Here is an 18,545-nt window from a genome sequence, read left to right as displayed (position 1 = left end):
CAACGTATGTCTGCTCCACCAAACTAGTATACCTAATATTGTGTAATAAAGGTGGAGTAGATTTGTGTTAGTATCGAACATATCTGAACAGTAATAGATGCACCAATCCGTTAAGTTCTAGGTTTCAAATGAAAATAAAGAAAAAACATAGTAATACATCAAACAATTAATATTATTGATATTTATAAATAGCATTAAGTTAACATAAAAAGCTATGTTGGTATAAACTTTATTCATTCTAATTTCAAAGGCACTTTCCACAATGTCTAATAAACTTATGATCACTTGCCATGATCGATTATGTAACATTTAAGTAACAGATTTAAAATCTTAATAAGAATCTATTTAAAATAAAAAAATAGGATTACATCGTAATAATATATCTTACCTTTTTCACAAAAGAAGCGTGATCGTGTATTTACCTCAATCATGGCGGGGAACAAAAGGTTTATTTCAATTTTACTTGTTAAAACAATCTTTAAATATAAAAATACATGATACATGTAAGGTAATTAGTAGGTAAATGTAAAATATACATCTCATCAGAATATGATTAGGCTCCAGAAACCAAATGTAATTGACATTTTCTCTCGAGTTAGGGTGGTATTCCACCTGTATTACAATGTGTTTTGCTTAAAGAGAGTGAGACACAATGCACATTCAGGGGGGGGGGGGGGGGGGGGGTTTCAAATATTACGTAACGCAATTTTCGAAAATTTTTGACCCCCCCTCACCCTATCTAAAAGTTACGTAACATCCAAGTAACCATTTTTACCTAAAAGTCACAATTATGTTCAGCAAAGTATAATCATAAAATTGAAGAACAGAGTGAGCGTGTATGAGGAATGGAATGCTATGAAAGTGAAGGAAGAGAAAGAGGTAGTTACGATTATATCAGGATCGTAGCGAGTGGAAATGCGTGGTCTCTGCCTACCCCTCCGGGAAATAGGCGTGACTATATGTATGTATGTATTTTATTTAATAAAAAAAACATTGTTACGTAACGTCTTGTTCTAACACCCCCCCCCCGAGCGCATCGTAACGTTTTACAAGACCCCACCCCAAAATTGCGTTACGTAATATTTGAACGCCCCCTTGGACAGAGATTGAATAGGTGGAACACCATCGTAAAACTTGTGGCATGTACTTATCAGGGCTTGAAATACCGTTACAAGATAGTATCGTTACCACTGGGAGACAGATTTAACGTTAAGTTTTAACGTTAAACTACGTACCGTTACTTATACTAACTACTCTTTACCGGTAAAAAAATGGCAATGTTACCAGCTGTGCATTGCGCTAACGTTAAGTCAAAGGTATCGTTAAATAATTTTTAACGTTATTAGGTAACGTTAATAGCAGCTTATTTTATCGTTTGATTAACTGATAGATGCCATCAGTAATTGAGCGAATGTTCATTCCCCGAGTGAGGAATTAAACCGAGCTATTAAAAATGGGTAAGTGGACTACAGTTTAATAGCTTATTTATTTGAATTACTTGTAGTGTTGTTTTGGTAACGTTAATTATAATGTGAATTAGGTAACGTTAACAAGCCCTGCAATAAAAAGTGAAATTACGGATGAAAGTAACGTTAACTAAGGTCTGTTTTTTGATTCCGTAGACTAAAATGACGTTTCATGTGTATGAGATGACATTTCTTAGTACCACATGAAATGTCATTTTAGTCTACGGAATTAAAAAACAGAATATAGGTAAAGTTATAATAACGTTATGTTATCAATTATCAAGTAACGTTACAATTTACTACCGGTATTTAGGTATTTTTATGATATTACCGTTTCCTAACGTTACTTAAAATGTGAATTTGGTAACGTTAACAAGCCCAGATACTTATATGTGAGTATCATGCGTAAGAGCATGCTGGACAACTGACTGGCTCGTTCCATTACCGCATACTTATAGCTTTATTAAAATTTCATCGCAGTGCCAGTTAAAATATGTTTTATTCTTTAATAAATAAATAGAATCTGCTTAAGAGACAAAACCATAACATTAAGTCAATAGATTAGGTAGATCCGTATTTCTTCTAATACAGCTACATCTAATTGCTATTTACGTGAAAGGGTGAAACTCACTGACTACTCATCAGTGAGTTTCACTGATGAATAGGTATTTCGTAATGATTCAAATTAATTTCAACAAAAATGTGAACCATGTTAACAGATTCTCCGTATCCACTTATAACATAAACCTTATTAAAATGAATTAAACTTTTATACAATCTTTACAAATCTTACATTATCTATACACAATGTACATATTTTTATTTTCCATTTCATTATATTTTATTCGTTTAGTAGTAGAAACAGTAGATGTAACTGTACATTGCAATATGGCTATTGCACAAAAAACTAAACATAAGCTTTGGCTTGACCATTACAAACACGTCGCTTGGCGGAAAAGAGGACCTCTCTTGTCAGTAGAATAGAATCTAATAAATACATCAAACTATACTTCCTCCTGAACATTCAACTCGACTCGACGACGCTTTTTTTTTATTCGTTATTTACTTGAGACAAAAGCAATAGCCGTTACTATGTACTTATTCCCATATATATGAGAGTATGGACGTAGCTCGCTATTTTATGTCACTTAATTCAAAGCTTACCCTTTTTTAGTAAGCTATTATTTGATTATAATCTATTGAATGTTTGTAAATAAGAACATTTAATAATAACAACAATAGGCAAGTGTGTAAAACCATATTCAATAAAAACTAGATGGTAAGGCTATGCTTTTTATACAAACATACTTCTCAAATCAGTAAATAGATAAATACCAACAAGATTAGTGACCTAACATAAAATAACACCATTGTTCCATGCAAGAGGATGTTAATAAAAACTCCCACCTTCTGTCATTTCCAGTAAGATTATGTTTGTAACTTGTATACTGTCCAGCAATCAATATTTGAATATTATGTCAGGAAATATTTGAAAATAATATGGTCTTTAAACTAACACCCGACTTAGAAAATGGCACACAAGTCGACTTTGACCAAGAAACTTCAAATAATTTAAAATTAAAACAGATTTAATCATTCTTGGAATGATACAAATTTAAAGTATCGTTTCAAGTAAAAGTTACCATTACCACATCATCCAGGAGTAATAATGACATAGTTAATAAAATTATAATAACATTTACTGTTAAAACATATGACTTCCTTTAAAAACAACCAACAGTAAATTATAAAACAGACGCTAACAAAACCAACATTTATCACTAACAATACTTCGAATTAAGCCAAGATCTTACACGTAATTCACAATGAACAGTTCGACATGTTTTTATTTAAGTATATTACAATGAATCCTATTCCTCGTCACGAAGTCTGGACAAAAGTCGGACGGGCGCGCGCCGAGCGCGGCGCCCTCGACACAAGTGTAGCAACTCTCCAAATGCAGCGCAGCACCGACTCGTGTGCCTCCTCGAGGCTCTCACAGCAGGCAGCGGCACACCGGTTAGCCAGCTGGGCCTCATTCTGTTTTTTGCTGACAGTACAGTTCTTTTAGTGACTTTAACTCTTCTATTAGAGCCTTGTTTTGGTTTTCGAGTACAGCGACTCGGTTCTCCAGACATTTGATGTACTCCTTCTTCTTGCGCCGGCACTCCCTGGCGGCCTCGCGGTTCTTCAGTAACCGGAGTTCCCGCTTGCGAGTCTGGTCTTCTAGAATAGGACCTATAATGATAGTACGATTTGTTCGTGTTTAGGATAAGGGAGTTACCACACTTATCGACGCAAAATCGCATTAGCCCTATCAGAAAATGACAAATCAGGAAAAGCAAAACTATGGTCGCTAATTTCGTTTCGGCTCGGACAACGCGGCTGAACATCGGGGCCAGGAAATGGATTGAATTCATTCTGAATTTCCAGTTGCAATCGTTACCTAAGCCGCAAACGATGGCGAAACTTTGTCTGTGAAACCCAAACGGCAGAAATGATAAAGTAAATCAGGGACTGGACCCTCATAATCTCATAAAGGCCTTTACAAAGCCCACTATTATTCACAACGACGGGACTTAATCGCGTAGAACCACGACACCACGCCGTCGTCAAAACGTCGGAGGTAAATTTAAAACTTAATTTTACGCGATTAAGTCCCGTCGTTGTGTATAATAATGAGTAAAAATCGCTAATTCGCACGTGATTTTAGACACCATTGCCGGCTAAGTCGGTTAAACGAATTCAATTGATCGATCAAAAGCCGTAATGTATCAAACTTGATGACCACAGCTCAAGACAGACAAACATAGAATAAGATGGAGCCGATGGAGGAGGCTTTCCACCCTATAGGGACCATAAAATAATATTTATATCAACTACTATATAAGTATTTCAAAAGTGTAACTAAGTGTATGGATAAATAAAGTTATAATAGTGTAACCCGTTCGAATTAAAAAACCGCAATTCGATGTACAGGTTAGCCGTTTGGCACACGCATACTAGAGGTCAAAACAAAATTTTTGCCCCCAGTTCCTAAAAAAATTAAAAAAATTCCTATCCTAGAACTCCATCATTAACCAACTCTTTTTCTTGTTTTAGTTTATAAACTTAATGTAATGTAATTTGCTGTTTGAAACATTATTTTATAAACAATTCCTTGTATAATGGCTAACGCTTTGATACATTATTATTATTATAGCGGAAGCCGCTCGACCCCAATTACAAAGAAAAACCGCAAATCGATGTACAGGTTAGCCGTTTGGCACACGCATACTAGAGGTCAAAACAAAATTTTTGACCTGCAGTTCCTAAAAAAAATTCCCGGGGGAGTGTTAAAACATTATTTTTTTGTATAAAAAAAATCCAAAACCTATCTTGTGTGGTATCATACGAAAGGGCTTTTTGAGGCGATTCTAAAAATATATCACATCATTACATTTCGGCCATTTTTTTAAATTAAAACAAAAAGAATTTTCGAAACATACCAAGTTACGATAAGATAACGATCCAGCCATATCGATTCTTCAGATACGATATGGCTGATTTTCTTTTGTACAATATACCACAAATGATACGTGATATCCTCATATCCAACCCCAAGAAAGCAATTTTGAAAATAATATCATTAACAATTTTTTTTTAATTTATCAATTTTACAAAGTGACACAGGTCTACTTCAATGCCTATTTTACGAGACTTATGGAACTGTACTGCAGGCACGGTACATATTAATCATAAAATGATACGTAATATCCATATATCGAACGGGAAATACCTCTTTAACCCTTTAACTGCGCCTTTTCATCAGTTGGTATAGTTTGTTTTATCAGCAAAAAAAAATCAGCCATATCGTATCTGGAGGAGCCCAAGCTTGGCATGTTTCAAAAAATTATTTTTGTTTTAATTTAAAAAAAATGGCCGAAATGTAATGATGTGATATATTTTTAGAATCGCCAAAAAAGGCCTTTCGTATGATACCACACACGATAGGTTTTGGATTTTTTTTATACAAAAAAATAATGTTTTAACACTCCCCCGGGAATTTTTTTTTAGGAACTGCAGGTCAAAAATTTTGTTTTGACCTCTAGTATGCGTGTGCCAAACGGCTAACCTGTACATCGATTTGCGGTTTTTCTTTGTAATTGGGGTCGAGCGGCTTCCGCTATAATAATAATAATGTATCAAAGCGTTAGCCATTATACAAGGAATTGTTTATAAAATATTTGTTTCAAACAGCAAATTACATTACATTAAGTTTATAAACTAAAACAAGAAAAAGAGTTGATTAATGGTGGAGTTCTGGGCTAGGATTTTTTTTGGTAAACGAATGATGTGTTTGGGATTCCAATTCATCAAACGGGCGCTTCGTTAAGGACTTTAATGTCTCGGACGAGTGTGTACAGCCCGCATAAAAAAACATTCAATCTCTTTTAAAATGCAGTTTTGATGGGCAAATAAGGTAAGCTAGACATTATCTAAAACCTTTTATATGGGATATAATGGGCCGGTCCCTGCCTGCAACATTGACATGTCTCGAAGAGATTTTGCGTCGATAAATGTGGCGAGACGGCGGTGTCGGTTGTGGCTACTAACCCGGCACGTAGAACTGTCCGTCCTGGTTGGTGGTGGCGTACTGGACGATGGCGCCGCCGCCCGCGCCACCCGACACCGCCAGCGTGTGCAGCCCGCCGTCCGTCTGCAGCGCGCCCGCCGGGATCACTGCAACAACACACGGCTCGAGTCACTCCATGTCATAACCTTTTGGACGCCAATGACGGATATATCGGAACCGCAGGTCCAACGCCAAAGACTGATTAATCCGTCATAGACCACAGAGCAACATAGACCTACGAGCATGTGCATAAAGTTCAATTTCAGTTTTGAGACTTCGTTGGCGTGGCGTCCGAGTGACAGCTTTTGTGTTTGACACGGTGTCGAAAAGGTTAACGCCATTAATAATAATAATAATTCATTTATTGCAAGTAAGTTACACTCATAATGTGGTTAGTAAAACTTAATTCTAAATTATGTATTAGTATTTCTTAATGACATTGCTTGATTAGTTCACTGGGGATCTCAGTATTCCTAACAAGTGCGCGTAATCAGTGGACGGGATGTTGAACTTAAATTGGTATGCCTGAGCGTTCTAATCGACTGAACTTGGTAAGCCATCGGAATATCATCTCTGCGTTTAGTTCCCATCGTATCCGACCTCAAGATAATAGCGCGGAAGGTTTGTTGGTCGGAGGTGAACAAGTTTAGGGCCCTTTCCTTAGCGGCGATATCAGTGTTGCTACATGTAAGGAAGAAATATTACATACTGCACTGATTCCGCAAGTTAGGTCTTAGTGTCATCTCTGACTACAGGTATTTGTTGAGGTTAGAGTAATAATGCTCGCCAGGCATCTACCGCCGGCCCCAATATTACGGTTCAATGCCAATAATGTATGATAGCAAATCATCAGCCTCAGCAGCCGAAAGTGTTGACAGGGCCGCTCCTACACAACAAAAGTGTTTGAAGATGAATGTCGATGGGCGACAGGCCTACAAGGCCAGACATCTAGACCTCGTCCATAAACTCGACCTCGAGATCTGTCACAACAGTGCGTTACCAGACATCATAGAAATGTCTCGCCCGAAGCCATTCGCTCGATGCTTAATAACCGTCGCATGTATAACATCCGCATCCAGCATTACAACAAGCTTTACTACCAAAAAGCCTACGAACCGACAAAACTACATAATAATATCTTGATTAACTGCAACCAAATAGGACATAAACAACAACAACGATCATGTTATTTTCTTCTTTTCCTTAGGGTTCCGTACCCAAAGGATAAAAACGGGACCCTATTACTAAGACTCCGCTGTCCGTCCGTCTGTCTGTCTGTCTGTCCGTCTGTCACCAGGCTGTATCTCATGAACCGTGATAGCTAGACAGTTGAAATTTTCACAGATGATGTATGTCTGTTGCCGCTATAACAACAAATACTAAAAACAGAATAAAATAAAAATTTAAGTGGGGCTCCCATACAACGTGTTTTTTTTGCCATTTTTTGCGTTATGGTACGGAACCCTTCGTGCGCGAGTCCGAGTCGCACTTGGCCGGTTTTTTATCTCGATTTAATGGTAATGGTACAAACACGCGTGTTAAATTCCAATCATGAAATCGTATATATAGCAAGTTAAACAAACAGCTTACTGAAATACTAAGGGCCATTTAATAAAGGCCTATCTATAACCTGAAGTACAAGCGGAACTTCCGTTTGTAAGGATCATAAGTTATAAGTATTTTTTCATCATAATGTATACTTAGTTCTACTTACACACATACGATTTTTATGGCAAGTGAAAGTTTGGTAGGTAATTAGTCTGAGGGTAGGTATATAAAGATTGTGCTCTTCATTGGGTTGAATACATTTGTGCCTCTATATAAGTATCTAATCCAGTTTGGTGATAGGTATTCGACAATTTATTTCATCACACCAAAAACACGGACGACACTCCAATATGACTATATTCTTTTATTTACATACGTAAAAAATGGATGGTTGTCAGCTGCTATATTCCATCTCTCACAATACTCAAAATGTCTTAACACTAGCTTTGTGTGCAATTCAAATAAATAAATATTATAGGACATTCTCAGGACCATTGGCTTCATAGGCAGGGTCACTAACCCACTAGGCCAGACTGGTTTTAAATAAGTAGCCGTTACATATTTTTGAGCATATGTGGTGCACATATTTTCGCAGCCAACTGTATTAATTACTGTATTACTTTACAATCGTTGAATAAATTGAATACCTACTCTCGCATTATTTTCAGTTGGAGGTTTTTGTATGACGTCACCTGCACAACTTGTGCCGGATTACGTCACCGCGTGGAATAACAATCAGCGGCTGCGGTTGATGACGTCATCGTACTCCTTATACTATTGTAACAAATAAACTTGGCTTTACCTTATTTAAAATGAGAGAAAAGCTAGTATAATAAACTGTAATAACATCGCCACCCCCTTCAATTTCCTGCCCTTATTTAAAGTGTGTAAGCAGTGGTGACTATTCCACAAAACTATGGAATACAATTGGGAACATTCTTTTTTGATAATTTTATGGCTAATACTGGGTTGTTATTGCAGATTAATGTGTAAAAATATATGTTACAGAACAGACTACTTTATATATTAATTATTTTGTTGAATATATTTATTTTTAATGTTCGATAGAAAGTTCAATTAGGAGAAGGTTAGGTACCTTTAGAAGGTTAAATATATTTGTAAAGGTAGTAGTGTAGGTACCCATAGTATTGTACTTACAGAAGTAAGCCTTGTAAAAATCGATGAATCAACGAACTATAAACATACAACTCAAATATCATTAATGGACTCAATTTCAAAAATTATGTTCAAATTAAAAGTAATCCAAACTTAAATAAGGACTAGTACAACCATATCTGTAAATGTGACGTTCTCATCCAAAAGGTAGCACATTGTCAGTTGTTGATAATGTTGATTTCAAATTGAAGCTATATGGAAATAGCGCCTTATTGACAACCAACAATAAGTACCCTTTTGGTTGAGAGGGGCACAATTTAGTATTTTACTTAGTTATGTTTAGAAAAATATGCACACAAATGAGTAGCCCAAAGCCCTTGTAACTACTAGACTATGCAATAAAAAACGGACAATTAGAATTATATGACCAATGTTGTAAATTAATAAATGTGTGGTGAAGGAACACAGAGTGATGACGCCAGGTGGTGACAACCACACAGGGACAAGATGATTTCATGATTGAACCTGGTTAGTGACACAAGTCGCACACAAACTGAGTCAGCAGCAGAACATTTAACTGACCTGACCCGGCAAATGATAAAGGGGATGACAGCGACACTTCATTCTCGCATCCTGCTCTACACCCCATGCGATTGTCTGTAATGTTAGCAGGCTTTATATGCTTGAGAACGCTATTTTGTTTTAAATTTTCTTTATATCCATTATTTACTTGGACAATGGACAATAATATAGAGATTTTTATTTCTTGGAGTATTACATTTTAATTAAGTTTCTTTTCTTCACAATCACCTGGATACTAAATTTTGGAAAAAAAAATTTCACCATAACCCAGTTTTATTAATTTGCTACAAAGAATATACCTTAACTGACTTAAAAAGCACAATCTTTATATTTGTTCTACAAAACACATAATAAAAAAAGGAAAATATTCAATATAATTATGCAAACATACCACAGCATCTAGAAGTAAATTGAATCAGCATATTAGTGTGACTCACCAGCTATCTCTGCTCCACCTAGATCATTCAATATTTTCCGGTATGATGGCCGCCGAGTCAGCATTTCCCGATACTTTCTTTTTGGACTGTCATCATCACTACAGCTGTCATCACTGCAGGATTGTCCCTGGGAGCTCAGTATTGTATTTGGCTCAGGTTTAATCTGTAAACAAATGTATACAAAAACACTAATACAAACAAAACACAATAAAAATAATAAATAGAAAAAAAAGAAGTAAAAACAAAGAATAAAAAAGAATTAGGTCACTTGGAAACACTTAAGAATTATAACATTCTAGAATCAAATAAAGGGTATAAACAAAAACATTACCTGCAATGTTTGCAGAGTTCCCTGTGTCGTGTGGATAACTGAGCTTGGTTTGCTGACAAGAATAACATTTCCTTTTGGTATCTGCACAGATTGAATATTAGAAGCTGTCTGAATCACGGATTGTTGGTTTGGTTGTATCACCGATTGCACCTGTAAATTTAACAATCACAATGAATACAAATTCTTAGTAATAATATGACTTTCCATAATACAAAGTTAAGTATTGCGTGAAACAAACATGGATGGGTACTTAATATGTTTATAATAAACAGAACTAGTGATATCAACAAACCTGTGCGGGCGCCTGCATGGTGGTGACGGCAACGACGTGCGGCGCGGGCCCCGCGCCCGCTCCACTCGCCAGCGGGTCTGCTCCACCAGCGCCGCCAGAAGTTCCGTTCTCCTCCACCATTCCCTCCATGCCAACTAAGGCCACCTAAAATATTCAAGGTCAACTTTCTGTGTATCCCTTGCTTGGTCTTGTGTACACACAATATTCTTATAATCAATCGTTGCCGTCTGGTTCTTCTAAGACTGTCTATAGCGATATCCTAAAACGGACTCGTCGCGTCATAGTTGCGAAATTTTCCCTATTGCGTCTATTAGCATGAAGGAACGCGACGTATTTAACAACGTTTCGGGGATTCATACAGAAGGTTGCATGTGATCTATTATTGTGGATTATATCCATATTTGCTAACCAAAATTTTAGACCGTGACAGGTAGCAAGTTCTGTCTTTATTATAAGCACTCACCAGTTACGTATTCCTCGTCACCGTCTATGCTGCGTCCGGAGTGGGCGAACGGGATGGTACGTAGTAGCCACGTCAACTGCGAGAAGACTCGTCACTGGCGGAGACCTATGATCTTGTATGCGTCATAACAATATGGCCGAATATTGTAGGACATGCGCGCTTTCCACCTACGGTAAATACTGACAGCGGAGTCATCAAAAATATCAAACTTCACTTCATTCGTACCATAAAGCACAGATACGTATATGGTGATGTGATGTAATATGATAAAAACCATTAAAAACTTAAAACTGTATTAAAAACAATAAGAAAACATTGCTGCCAAATGCAACAGCGAAATTTGTAATAGGGGCGTACGAATCGATAGTCTGTTTAGGGCAAGTTTAGGGTCCGAGGTTTGTGGGTCCGAGGTTGGTCCGAGGTCAGTTAACTATATATCTGTCTCACTCTGTTGTGTTGATAAATCGCAGTAGTCTGTGGAGCCCTTATTAAAACTGTCAAAAAAAAAAATTCACATCACAAAACATTTTTAAATTTGACACTTTACCAGAAATAAATAAAAACACAACACATGAACCCAATATTTATACTTCTTGTATTGTCTTGACTATGTTTGTTTGTATTTACAACATCGTCTAAACCTGTTAATTAATTCATTAATTTATTTATCTGCCTTATTGCCTGCCCATACATGGCTACTAAAGGAACTTTTGAAAATAATTTTGAGGATTACTCTGAGGGAACTGCAATTACAGTATTAAATGGAACTCAAGATGACGTAAATACAAAATTTATAAATATTTTGTCAGATTCAGAAACAATGAGTTTATTTATTGTGTATAAAAAATAATCTTTACAGATTTCGTCAAAGTTGCAAACAAAACTACAAAAATATACTGATGCAAAACTTCACTTTTTGACTACGGAGCTGGCGAGCGATATCTTTTATGATAACACAGTGTACACTGGGTCTGTAGGATTGGCACTTTACTATTTTATGTCTGCTCTAAATAATAAGGAGACTTACACTGAAAATCTCAGGGTAAGAAGCATTCCAATACCATGAATTAAATGAGTAAGTGTTAAAATATAGCATATAAGCGAGAAATATATGAATTTTATACTAATTTTATCTTAATGTACAATTTTCAGAATGCTCTTCTTTATATAAATATTAATAATCTCAAGGGTCGCAGAATATCATTTCTGTGTGGTGATGCAGGCCCGCTTGCTTTAGCAACTGTAATATCATACAAATTAGCTCAAGACACTTCTGATTTGCCTGACTACAAAACTTTAGTACAAAGGTATGATAGTGATAGATTTTCAGAACATATTGATTGCCCTGCCTCTACATTTAATCAATTGTTTTTTTTCTCTTTTGTATGTTTTTACTGAGGTGTAAAGAGTATTCTATTATATTCTACTATAATCATCTGAAAATGATGATGGTTATTAATGGTGCATCTTGATACAGTAAAGTATTTTTGTATTTCCAGACTTATGTCTTTAATGTCTCTCCTGAATGATTCTCCCGATGAGCTTCTCTATGGAAAGAGTGGCTACTTATATGCATTGCTGTTTGTCAATAAGTATATAGATGAAAGATCTATAGTTCCTCTACATTACATTGAAAAGGTAATTATTGACCCAATAATATCTAGTAAAGTATATTTTACCTTTAATACTTCCTAATATGTGACGTTTTCAACCAAAAGGTACCACATTGTCGGTTGTCGATAAGGTTGATTTCTAATTGAAGCTATATGGAAATAGCGCCTTACTGACAAGCGACAATAAGTACCCTTTTAATTGAAAATGGCACATATTTTTACATGCTTTTATTTAACTTTCTGTGTTAGTTATTTAAATATTGTAGTATATATGTGGGTTAAATCTTGAATGCTAAATTAGAACCACTTCTTGAAAATGCATTATTATAGTGATATCAGCATCAGCTGGTCTGATGATGGAGGCCAAAGTGGCAATAGGACTAGGTTATAAAACAATGTAACCTTGTTGAGTTTGAGTTTGTTAGAATCTTCTGTAAATGACTTATGAAATCAAAACACATGCGGTGATAAAAACTTGTGTTAAAAAGCTAACATAATCCTTCATATGGGAAATTTCCGCAGCAGGACATGTCTATTTGAAATTTAATTATTTGACAGAAATTATAATTCCAGAACCTGAAGGGATAACATATTTTATATTAGGTATATTATTTTATTTTATATTATATCAATTGAATATTTTATAATCCTTAATAATACAAAAAACATGGAAGGTCGTGACATAAATCAAACCTCCTTGGCTTGGTGCTCAACAGTTGAAATGATCCTAAATTCAAAGGTCCAGTATTTAGGACATTGTCAAATTAAGTAAAGGCTAACATTATATTATTAACTTTCATCCCTTTAGGTGATTATTGCCATTCTGAAATCTGGAAAGGAGTATTCACAGCAAGTGAAGTCCAGCAGTCCCCTCCTATGGCAGTGGCACGACAAAGTGTATTTAGGGGGCGCTCATGGGGTGGCTGGCATACTTTATATTCTATTACAGGTAACTTTCTTATTAGTAAACATTCTTCTTAGCTAATTAGTGCTACGAATTTGACAGCTGACGTAGATGGCGCTATATGTTATTACTGCATGTGGAAAACAACTTGGTTACCATAAAATATACCACCAATCTACCCTCTAATTTAGATTACACTCAAAGAGGCACAATTTTTGCTTAGACTGCACATCTTTTCGATTATCAATAACTCTGTTATTAGTGTCAGAATAAAAAAATGTATAAATAAATTTAATGCGTTTTTTTTTCTACTTTTGTAATCAATTGGCGTTTTCGATAAACAATGGTCTTGGCCTTGGCCACACTCTCAAAAGGTCTAGCAGACCCTTTGGATGTAAAGAATTATATATAATAAGTCATAATACTTAATTTTATGTTTAAAAATATTTTGTTACAGGCCCAAGCACACATATCTGCGAATGACATGAAAACTTTGATCAAACCGACCCTAGATTGGCTGATAAATCAGAAATTTCCAAGTGGTAATTTCCCGTCATCTTTGAAGAGTGCTACTGGAGATCGCCTGGTGCAATGGTGTCATGGAGCTCCGGGTTTCGTGCCTATGCTTATATTAGCCCATCAGGTACTTGATTAAACTATGGCAGCGCCATCTGGTGTGGTAAAACCTATGTATTAACAATAAGAACCGTTGCTGGTGTATATCAGTCGCACACAGAAAACCGCAATAACACAAATTGACTCACCCTTAATCGCCGCCATCATGGATAAAATATTATCGATGAAAAAATAATCTCAGTATTTTATCATACTTGCAGTAGTTGCTCGCGTCGAATGGTTATACTGAGCCGAAGTGAGATTGTGTTTAGTAATTTATTCACGTTAAATAGCTCTATGGTCATACTCATGAACCACATATTGGACCTAAAATACAGTGGCACTGACTCGTTAGAATTTTTCAGATCTTCGGCGACGACAAATATTTGAAAACGGCACTACAGTGCGGAAATGTCGTTTGGGAACGAGGGTTATCCACGAAAGGCTACAGTATTTGCCATGGAGTTAGTGGGAATGCTTATACATTCATTCAACTTTATCAAGCAACTAAGGTAATAAGCACAATAAAATTGTATAAATATGTGATTTAGTGTAAGCAAGCTTTTCTATTGTGACGGTTGGGTAACTACGAAAGCCTACATTGAGCATGGCCCGACATGCTCTTGGCCGGTTTTATGTTTGCAATTCGAACCCACCGTCCACCGGTGGTTAAGGGTCTATTATATATAGGAGATCTATTAAAGGTTACCTACAGGGGCTACAGGTTACTGGCGTTCAAAGGGGTAAAATTACAACTATGTATAAGTTACTCTATGGTTTACTAAACGGGCTAGCACTGGTGGCACTGGTGTTGGTGGTGGTGGTGGGGGATATTACTGCAATGTTCTGCCACCAGACTGCAGGACTAGCCTTTTTAGTAAACCATAGAGTAGCTTATACATACTGTACCTTTAACAGGTTTTTGACAAGTTTTCAGAGATAATAAAATATGACATTGATGCATCAAGGCGGTTTGCTTACAGAGGATCTACCGGGAAACGCGAATCCGAAAATTCGCTGTCTGCCTCTTTATTGCTCGAATATGCAAGAGTGACAGAGATGTTAGATAAAGACATTTTCTTACCCCACACACACACACATTTTCTTTTATTTTCGCGATAGACCCTCAGATTGTGGTAGTGGCGCCCCCTACGCAGAGTTTTGCGTAATATTCCCTATTAAGCGGTGAAGTAAATTACATGAGATTTTGCGTATTGAATTATATTTAGGTTGGTAGTTAATATTTTTTAACTCCTATTCATATTCATATTCATGATTATCAATTAAATTTCATCGATAGTTTTTTATATAAAGTGTAACTGGTGTAGTACTTACTTGTTCTTCTTACGAGTATACCTAAAATAACACACAAATCAAAATATATTTCATAAGATAATTTGATTTGTTTCCTAACAGTATTGATGGCAGCGCCATCGCCATCTCTCTCGCTATCCCGGTATCACCTCAGTTGTTTCGGAAAGAAGGTACTATACTACCCTAGAGTAGCCAAAGGGCGTGTATGTACGTGAGGAAATTCCTCCCATGCCACCTTGATTTAGCCGAGTGGTTTTAGGCATCTGCGCGAATGCAAGTTCGCATTCCATGCAGATGCCTTCGCAGGATGCTGGTTGGTTCCGAGCATCCCAGCCCTGGGCACTGGAGGCCTTGGTCGCTTTTTCTTTCGTATATAACATCCATTTCTACCTAGGTACTGGTACTATTTGTATGTTGAATTATTTCAGGAGAGTATCCACTTGTACCGCGCGTGCTGCTTCACGGAGTGGTGCTGCCTGGAGCGCAGCGGCACGGAGCTGCAGCCGCCGGAGCGGCCCGCGTCGCTGTTCGAGGGGCTGGTGGGCCGCCTCTACCTCGCCCGCGACCTGCAGAGCCTGCCCGTAGCGCACTTCCCCGCCTACACTGTCTAGTCTTGTCGTTTCTTCAATTAAATGTTGGTGAGCAAAAAATTACTATTTCACGGAGTGGTGCTGCCTGGAGCGCAGCGGCACGGAGCGGCCCGCATCGCTGATCGCGGGGCTGGTGGGCCGCCTCTACCTAGCCAGGTACCTGCAGAGCGTGCCCGTAGCGCACTTCCCCGCCTACACTGTCTAGACTTGTTTCTTCGATTAAATGTTTGTAAGCAAAAAATCACTGCTTAATTTCTATTTCTAATGCCTAAAACGTCCATCATCGCGATAATCAACGGCGTTTCCCGTGTGGCCCCGGCATAATAAGCTTCCATAATTGACTAATATTCCTTTTCATTTCTCATGCTCTGAAAGGGGGTCATTGTTGTTCTAAAATGTGTGCAGAAAATGATACGTGTCTGCACTAGAGCATTTTAAGTTCGAAGTACGATTTTTTTAATTTTTATACGATAAGCAATTGAAATTTGAGTTTAAATGGATTTGTTATACAATTTCCATTCTGATATTTGACTCTATTCCATGAATAACGATAATTTTGCCTGAATTGTTGATTGAAAATACCCTCAATAAATACTATAAAAATGTATACTTAGTCATGTTTTAAAAAAAACACATGCATTTTACTTTCCTCGTATTCGAAATGAAAAGTAGAGTGTTTAACTTGTGTGAAAGGCATCATTTCTGCCTCGGACTATTGGCGCTCGAAGGAATGAGTGCCTTTCATCCCTTGGTTAACAATCTACTATTGATTGACACTGATTTAAACTATCACGATTTATACTCATTATTATTTACAAAGACGGGACTTAACGGCGTAAAATAAGTTTTAAATTTACTTCCGACGTTTCGTTTCTTATTTTACGCGATTAAGGGCCAGTTGCACCAACCATAATTAACAGACTGATTAACGCAAGCAGCAGAGAACTATGAAACTTTCCATATAATACAATTTAGCGAACGGTAAAACGGTGACAGACGGTTTGGTGCAACCGACCCTAAGTCCCGTTGTTGTGAATAATAATTCCTTTGATTGGATTGTTATACAAATAAACCGCACCGCAGTTCTTTAGTTCGAAATTTCCCGGACCAAAAATGCTTACATTAAAACTCGTTTTCCGTACAATATGAACATGTTTTACGAAGACAGTTAGCCTAGGGGGTTTGGTTCGGCCTGTTACCTCGCGCTCCGGTTAAGGAGTATTATTTAAATAGTGGTTAATATAGTATCGGACTTTTAGGCTTAATGTCAATTTCCGGTTGAAGAATGAAGGTCAAAGCTAAGAGCCTGCTTTCTACCCACCCCCAGCAAAACAGTGAGGCTAAAAGCTATACGCTCCGTGAGTGCCGCAAATTAGAACTTCTCAATAATTAAATATTAGGTATGCGAGCCTAACCGGCGATAGTCCGACCGCAAGACCAAACGCCGAACCACATCGAAGTTGGATAGCTCGAAAGGCAAATATTTTGCATGTGTTAAAAGCACTACCCATCTGTCCAGTCAAGCAAACACGATAAGTATAGAGTGATAACACAAATAACAAAAGCGAAATTTTTCGTTACCAATTACTCAAATTTTGAGCAAAACTTGAACATGAACAAGTGGTTAAAAGCGACACCGAATGCCGCGATCTTCACATATAGATAATACGATCCGGTTTTTTTTACCTACTTATGCCTTGAACTTTCTCATTTTTCCCTGACCTCTTGAAATTCCCTGACTTTCCATGACCATCATTTCCGTTCCTGACTTTCCAGAAAGTGGACACCCTGTAGTATAATTGAATCAGGAGCGTAGCGGATGATTCTAATATACATAAAATTATGAGCGTAGCGAGTGATTCTAATATAGAATCTTGAGTGTAACAGTGATTCTAATTTAGAATCTTGAGCGTAGCGACTTAGCGAGTGATTCTAATTTAGAATCTTTAGGGTAGCGGTTTTTTTCTTAGACCTTTGCCTTGGATTAAATGGGTTGTTTTATACTCTTATCATCTATCTTATCATGTTTTACAATATAGTATTTCCTCGAAAATCAGTGTATGCATTTATCCGAGGCACCGAGTCGCGGCGAGTTTGTTTTACGCCCTCCGATCTTCTATTGCATGTTCCAGCAAGCTATCCACCTGTACCGAGCGTGCTGCTTCACGGCGAGATGCTACCCTGACCGCCGGAGCCGGAGCGGCCGCGGCCGCCTCTACAGAGCCTGCTCGTAGCCCATTTTCCCGCCTATATTGTCTAGCCTCGTTTTGTTATTTGATTAAATATTTGTAAGCAAAAAAAAACACTGTTTAATTTCTCCTAAGTTTCCACAACATTAATCGATTCTTTCATGTTTCTCGAAATTATTTTATAAGGAAAACAAATAACATCGTAAAGTTTGTCCTTTACGGGGGTGCTTGATGGTAGCAGCCAATAATTCATAAGCTACATTGACCCTGTTGAAATAAAATATTGTCTTAAATACTTTAAAAAAAAAAAACAATCGATTTGTAAAAATATTTTATTACTTAATCTACTGATTCATATTAATTTAATATCACCCGGTTTAAGTTTTTCGTCATACAAACATGCAAATAACAGAGCTTTAAACTTTAGTGGCAAAGAGCTATTCATATTGTTTTGCTATTTTAAAAGGGTT

The 18,545-nt window shown here is 37.0% G+C and overlaps 2 protein-coding genes across 9 annotated transcripts; one reads left to right on the top strand and one right to left on the bottom strand.

The window, feature by feature from the left end:
* Positions 1-154: 154 nt before the first annotated feature.
* Positions 155-11,054, bottom strand: LOC134742098 (cyclic AMP response element-binding protein B). Of its 6 annotated transcripts, none has more exons than XM_063675032.1 (7): positions 10,851-11,054; positions 10,388-10,531; positions 10,096-10,245; positions 9,765-9,927; positions 9,328-9,402; positions 6,063-6,188; positions 155-3,704 (listed from the first exon to the last, which is right to left on the bottom strand). In XM_063675032.1, exons 2-7 carry the CDS (start codon positions 10,514-10,516, stop codon positions 3,502-3,504), a joined length of 846 nt encoding a protein of 281 aa, XP_063531102.1. In that variant the 5' UTR covers positions 10,517-10,531; positions 10,851-11,054; the 3' UTR covers positions 155-3,501. The 6 variants fall into 6 exon arrangements, with proteins under 6 accessions (XP_063531102.1, XP_063531104.1, XP_063531103.1 ...); XM_063675034.1 differs by having other exon boundaries at positions 155-3,689; XM_063675033.1 differs by having other exon boundaries at positions 155-3,692; positions 10,851-11,053.
* A 329-nt stretch (positions 11,055-11,383) lies between these two features.
* Positions 11,384-18,151, top strand: LOC134742096 (lanC-like protein 2). 3 transcript variants are annotated; one of them, XM_063675029.1, is made up of 9 exons: positions 11,390-11,628; positions 11,710-11,892; positions 12,003-12,157; positions 12,350-12,488; positions 13,272-13,412; positions 13,825-14,010; positions 14,348-14,494; positions 15,725-15,934; positions 18,019-18,151. In XM_063675029.1, the coding sequence occupies exons 1-8, from the start codon at positions 11,542-11,544 to the stop codon at positions 15,905-15,907; spliced, it is 1,221 nt and encodes a 406-aa protein (XP_063531099.1). In that variant the 5' UTR covers positions 11,390-11,541; the 3' UTR covers positions 15,908-15,934; positions 18,019-18,151. The 3 variants fall into 3 exon arrangements, with proteins under 3 accessions (XP_063531101.1, XP_063531100.1, XP_063531099.1); XM_063675030.1 differs by lacking the exon at positions 15,725-15,934 and having other exon boundaries at positions 11,388-11,628; positions 18,019-18,135; XM_063675031.1 differs by lacking the exons at positions 13,272-13,412; positions 18,019-18,151 and having other exon boundaries at positions 11,384-11,628; positions 15,725-16,098.
* Positions 18,152-18,545: the final 394 nt, after the last annotated feature.

This window comes from Cydia strobilella, chromosome 6, assembly GCF_947568885.1.
Source record: "Cydia strobilella chromosome 6, ilCydStro3.1, whole genome shotgun sequence".
NCBI classification, from domain to species: Eukaryota; Metazoa; Arthropoda; class Insecta; order Lepidoptera; family Tortricidae; genus Cydia; species Cydia strobilella.
The sequence above is the reverse complement of the archived record's forward strand: the minus strand, read 5'-3'. Positions and strand labels throughout refer to the sequence as shown.